This window comes from Mercenaria mercenaria, chromosome 16, assembly GCF_021730395.1.
Source record: "Mercenaria mercenaria strain notata chromosome 16, MADL_Memer_1, whole genome shotgun sequence".
In the NCBI taxonomy this organism is placed as follows: domain Eukaryota; kingdom Metazoa; phylum Mollusca; class Bivalvia; order Venerida; family Veneridae; genus Mercenaria; species Mercenaria mercenaria.
Genome location: NC_069376.1, coordinates 28,472,932 through 28,479,606, shown reverse-complemented (window position 1 = coordinate 28,479,606; position 6,675 = coordinate 28,472,932). Strand labels below are relative to the sequence as shown.

The 6,675-nt window shown below is 36.0% G+C and overlaps 1 protein-coding gene across 1 annotated transcript; it reads right to left on the bottom strand.

The window, feature by feature from the left end:
• Positions 1–595: 595 nt before the first annotated feature.
• LOC123539585 (uncharacterized) lies at positions 596–2,925 on the bottom strand. Its single transcript, XM_045324229.2, has 2 exons — positions 2,600–2,925; positions 596–1,084 (listed from the first exon to the last, which is right to left on the bottom strand). The coding sequence occupies exons 1-2, from the start codon at positions 2,868–2,870 to the stop codon at positions 645–647; spliced, it is 711 nt and encodes a 236-aa protein (XP_045180164.2). The 5' UTR covers positions 2,871–2,925; the 3' UTR covers positions 596–644.
• Between the last annotated feature and the right edge of the window lie 3,750 nt (positions 2,926–6,675).

Here is a 6,675-nt window from a genome sequence, read left to right as displayed (position 1 = left end):
GTTTTCTCATGGCGCGACTCATATGGTTAAAATAACTAGAATGGCTCTAAGTTGTTCAGGAGAGTTTCTTTTAATTATTCGAAGCAATTCTGTCCACACTGCATTCCCACCACATTTTACATGCCCTTAGTTCTTTACTCATTATTTCAAATTTTTGATGTCGTGTTGGTTCTTGTCTAAGGTTACATGTCATGGATTATTCTTTTATTCTATACAAAATTGAGAAACTTGCAATGTATGTTGCCCACACAAGGATCCATTTTAAATTTCAATATCTGTATAGTGTCAGAGCTGAATCAAAATGAAAAAAAAAACCCTTAGGGTCAAGTTTGATGCAAGAATTATTTTTTTCAGCCTAATAAACAGACTGTAAAATCTAGATTAAAAACTCTAGGACTAATGGAATCCGTCATGATGTGAAAAAACGGCATGTTTTTTTTTTCATTTCATTTGCCTATTTAGTGTCTGTAAACCAAGATCTTTTCTGTTCAAAAAATATATTTTTAAATGACGGACTGTTATTTTTTTTTTTAGGAATATAAAGAAAATGTTGTTTAATAAACAAAATCTCAAGTTAGAAGGTCAGTGACGACAATCTCATCTCTCGTGTTTATTTCAGAAGTTAAAGCTACAAATTATTGTGGCTAATTTGATATCATCCAACCGGAAAACGTTGTTCGAACAACGCTGTCATCGCTCATCACTTTGCCTCCGCAGCTATTGGACGCTTGCTTTATACGAATGGACACGTGATCACTAGCGCTTAATCTAATCACAACAACACCAGAAGCCGGATGGATACCTGTGGCCGTAGTTGGACCCGTGTCTGGATCGGATGTCAAAATCCCTACAGCACCGTTGTTTACGAACAGTTCTGTTACAACCGAGTGATAAATGGTTGGTACTGCCACTGTCCATGTGAGGACATAGATGCCAGATAATGGAACGTCATAGATACGGTCGTCGTGGCCAAATCCACCTCCAATGTCTAACGGTTTGGACTGGAATATGAAAGATTCTCCAATGTGATAGCAGATTGTTCTGTCCATATACACATGGAAAGCTGCTTGTGGGGTCGACTGACCTGAAAACAAATATAGATAAATAAATATAAACGATTATCTATCAGTATCTATTATACACCTAATTCAAATACTCTCATTTTGAATTCCTAGTTTTAAACAAGAAAAGTCGATGAATTGGTATTCCCCGCCAAATGGGTTTGTGGAAAATATATCCGGCAAAAAGTTAAGGATGTTATTTAGAAGCAAAAAATTTCATTAGTCAGGTAGTCAGAATCAATTTAATTTAAAACGAATGTTTTAAGTGTACATGGAAGGGGTGACCGGTTGAGGGTACAAAACTTCACATGCGGATCATATATAGTGATGGAGAATGAAAAAAAACACGAAATATATATATATTTTTTTTTTGGTGTGGGGGCGGGGGCATGATCAAAGCTGTGAAGTGACTGGGTGGAAGAGCGAGGTTGGGGGAGGGTACAACTTTGCATGTTGATAAATATTCATGGAGGTTTAAGGTTAAAAAAAAAGAAAAAAAGAGAAAGAAAATGGGGGGGGGGGGGGGAAGGGGGGGGGGGAAGGGGGAGAAGGAATGGGTGACCAGGGCGGTGGGGATGACTGGGTGAAGGTACACAACTTGGTAATGTTGGTAATAAATGTTAACTGAAAAAAATAAAGAAGATTAATGAAATTCTACGAATTGTACAGTTTTTATGAACACATATGTGGATTTTTAAACATTTAAAGGGCAATAACTCTGAAGTTAGTTTACTGATCCTGACGAAATTATGTGTGCACTACCGCATTATAATGATGTTACTTGGGCAATACCTTAGTATGCTAATGTGGGCTCGGAAGGACGGACGGACGGACACCGCAAAAACTATATCCCTCCAAAAAATAAAGAAAAATGGAATCAGGAGGAAGAATTGACCTTAGGCCTGATATAACAGAAAATCAATATGCAGTGCATTCTAATGCATCATTTTCAGGTACTAACAAAGGCATGTTTGTCTTAATTATACATGTATAATTGATATTTAACCTCTACACAATGTGTCATGTATGTTGATATCATTATTGTTTATACGCGTTTTTTTCTGTTCATTACCCTGTCAAATGTTGTTGTTATTGTTGTTGCCAATGTTTCTAATACATGTAGATATTGCTAATAGATTTGAATCCTCCTTTAACTTAATATTCTTATCAAAGTATAAATACACGAATGCAATTAAAAAAACAACTTATAATTAACCATTTATCATTTTTCAGTGTCATAATTATTTACATTCTATGCCAAACTTGGTTGAAATGAACATGTTGAAAAAATTCACACAAACTGCGAGCGAGTAGCTTTAAACGACAAAATGTATAAAAGTATGACGTTATTCACCATCAAAATGCTCTTTGTTTCAAATTTATTTCCATGGGAAAGTGCCCAAAAGTCCGCGTTAGCTGAACGCTATTTATATTCTATATTTAAATTCGCCATATTATCTCGGATAAGATTTATTTTGAGGTCTTCAATTATTTAAATCTAATATCAAATATTGGATAAGAATGAAATATGAACAAACGCTTCGAGATATGTCCCTTGGCCCCAGACGTATCATCCCTCAGATTCGAATCGGCGGCTGTGGTCAGCTGTACCGTGTTTTGGTCCGGACCACGTGTCACCTTTAGAGCCGCAACTTGTCCTTCTAGCTCACTCATTCGACGTCTAAGTTCCTCCCTTTCCTCATGCTGAAGTTTTACTTTAGAATTCAAAAGTGCCAGTCGTTTCTCTTTGCTCGCCTCTTCGCAGGCTATTCCAGATACCAACACAAAAAATAACCAGAACAGTCCCATACTTAGTGGCAGTTAGCGCGAGTGTTGTGAGACAATATGATAAGAAATGAATGCTTTGTCTGCACAATATAGGTGCATTTTTGCTGCACTTTTAACGAACTGAGATAAGCAGTTTCCTTATCACTGAATACTATTCAGATTAATGTTGTTTTAGTGCAGACCAAATATGTCTATTAATAGGTTTTTAAGGTAGTGGACAGGTATTGGCACTCGGTAATTTCCGTATGATTAATATTCCAAATAAACTCATTATTGGCGATAATGTCGTAACTGGTGAGTTGGAAATATTAAATGCCCTCAACTACCATTTCGTAATGTATCCCATATAATTAAAAAAAATACCTGTAGTTGATACACATTTTACAAAACTTCAAAAATATTTAGATGCGAAGTTGCGCCATGTAAGTTTATATTGAATACATTACTCGTACTAAATTAAATGTAAACAATATCATTGGAACCTTGACTTATCGAAATCGACTGATCTTGACGGTATCGGACCAAGATTACTGAGTTATTGTGGTGATCATATTACTTCTGCAATTGCATCTATCATTAATAATAATATATACAGTGGTACTTGTCCTGAGAAGGTAAAAGAAGCAAGGGTTATTCCTAAATCTAAGGCAGGTAACAAACAAGACCCAGGAAACTATAGACCTATTTCCATACTTAATACAATATCTAAAATATTTGAACGTCACATTGCTACACAGTTACAGGACTTTTTTAAACGAACAAATATGATACACAGAAATCAATCGGGTTTCAAACCTAACCACTCCTGTCAGACTGCTTTAACATACCTAATAGAAACGTGGCTAAAAGACATTGACAACGGGGAGTATGTAGGGGCTTTCTTGACTTAAGAAAAGCTTTTGATATGGTGGATCATAAAATACTGCTTTATAAACTTAAACTTTACCATTTTACAGACAGAATATTGGATATATTTAATTCTTATTTAGCGAATCGAACGCAGATTTTAAAAGTAAAGAAGCTGCATTCCAAAAGGATGACAGTACAATTCGGTGTCCCACAAGGATCCTTACCAGGACCCTTTATTTTCTAATATATATCAATGACATGGCGTTGAATTCAAATACTACCAATATTGATCTATATGCCGATGATTCCACCTTATATAAATCCGCCCAAAGTATTACAAAAATACAATCTGAACTTCAGTATACCTCAGTAGTGTCCATAATTGGTGTAAAATAAATAACATGACAAAATGTATTGTCTATCTATCTATCTTCCGTAACCGTCGAACCCCTTGCGGGGACGTAGACGTTTTGCGCGTCAAAATCATAAAGAGAAAGAATATAGTGATAAAAATTTAGAGTGGAAGAAACTAAAAAATAACTTTGGTGAAATAAAAAGGTTAAAACTTGAGTTAGCAGGATGACTAGGGCGAGACATGTTCAAGGCTGCAAACTGCGGCACTGAACTTCTCTAGGGTAGGGAGGTGGACGACAATGGGGGGAAGTTGGTTCCAATGGTACACAGTTCTCGGAAAATAAGAGAACTTGTAATAGTCAGTGGTTGCAGTAATTAACCTATAACTTAGGGAATGGCCATAGCGGACACATCGGGTCATTGGGGTAAGGTAATCTACGATTGGGATAGCAACCAGATCATGATGAATCTTATAGAAGAGTGATAACCTAGAATCTATACGCCTTAAATCCAGTCGACGAAGGTTTAGGGAGTGTAGCATATCTGTTACACTAGAAGTACGGTCGTAGTCAGTCTTGATCCAACGGGCGGCTCTCCTTTGGACGCTTTCAATTTGGTCTATCTGGGTTTGGGTGCGGGGCGACCATACCTCGGAGGCATATTCAAGCTGGGGTCGGACTAGAGTCTGGTAAGCAATGGCCTTAATGGGTTGGGAAATGACCTTAATGTTTTTTCGTAAGAACCCTAGGGTTTGGTTAGCTTTTTTGGTTGACCTATTTATGTGATTGTCCCATGATAGGTCATTTGCGATATCCACGCCTAGGTATTTAGCTGAGCTGACCGATTCAAGTTGGACTCCATGTAGGTAATACTGGGTAGGGATAGGATGTTTCCTTCTAGTGGCGTGGATCACTTGACGCTTGGAGGGGTTGAACTCCATATCCCACTCCAACTCCCACTTTTCTAGAAGTTTTAGGTCATTTTGGAGAGTGACAGATTGGTCTGCAGATGACAATGTTAGATATATTGCCGTGTCATCTGCAAACAGACGGACATTGGAACTGATGTTTTGTGGGAGGTCATTTATGTAAGCTAGGAAGAGCAGGGGACCAAGTATAGACCCCTGCGGGACATCTGATGATACTGGGATGACATCAGAGGTAGTGCCATTTAGGACTACTGATTGGATCCTTTTATCTAAGAAGCCTTTGACCCATCTTAGTGTGTTACCTCTGACTACATATTCATGCATTTTTAGTAGGACTTTATTATGGCTAACCTTGTCGAAAGCCTTACTAAATCTTGAAGTATAAGATTGTATTAAGCACTAGAGTCAAAATAAAACCTACTAAAAATCTCAAGTTAATTTTAGATGGTTTGGCCATAGAAATCGTTGTGTCAGAAAGTTCTAGGTGAATACATCGATGAAACTCTGTCTTGGCAATTCTATGTTAGTACCGTAGCTAATAAACTAAACTCAAAAATTACTCTACCTAGAAGAATTGCATTTTTCTTAACAGACGAGATGAAACTATTGTATTACAATGCATATATTATGTCAACCATGGAATATTATTGCAATGTCTGGGGACTTTGTCATTAATCGGACACTGATAAAATTACATTTTTGCAAACACGAGATATAAAATAATTACAAAATCAAAGTCTATCGACTATGATGATGTATTAAGAAATTCAAAACTTCTATTATTTGAAAACAGGTGCATATGTCCTATTTCATTACTAGTGTACAAAGACTGTCCTATGTACATTTCAGATTTACTACATTTTGCTCATAATGATTATTACAGTCTGCGTTCATCTTTTGTTAAACTTAAAACGAACTACATGAAACAAACATTTAGTTATACAATATGCACACATATGGAATTCACTTCCTTCTTACACAAAACTTCATAATAATTTTCTCTTGCTACAATAGTTTTTAGCAATGTATTACTTCTAATAACACATTTTTTGTTGAATTAATGTTATTTGTGTCCAAATGAGCGTGAATATTGAATAGTTGGTTTAGCAATAATAATTATTATTGTATTATCTTATAATCCAGACCTGGAACATGTATATTATTTTAAGGGACAAACTTTCCGTTTTTGCACGTCTTAATTGTCGTGAATTAAACTTTGTGACACGTGGTAATTCTTTTGAAACGTGGTTATTGTTATACTTATAACTTGTGTATATTATGTTCATTTAAGACTTCTATAATTTGGGACGTGTTTGTCGAAGAAATATTTAAGTAATTCTGATATGTGTATTTTTGCATAAATGTTTAATTATAAATTGACTCTATGATTGTGTAGATGTATGAATGTATATGAAATTTAATTGAAGGCCATACTGGAATTAAGTTGTATAATATTTGTATTTGTACACTAAGTATGTAACCTTCAGAAAATAAAGGTGTTATCCTATCCTATCCCTATCCTATCCTATCCTATCTAAAATAAAGAACAGCCGGATTTAGTGTTGTTCAGCCTAAAAGCTGGAGAATGCCGAAATCGCATACGGAAAATTACGAAATTTGCCGATTGTCGGCTTAACATGAAAGTGAATGTAGGAAAATGCCACACGAGTACTGAACATGTTGAACGCAACACTT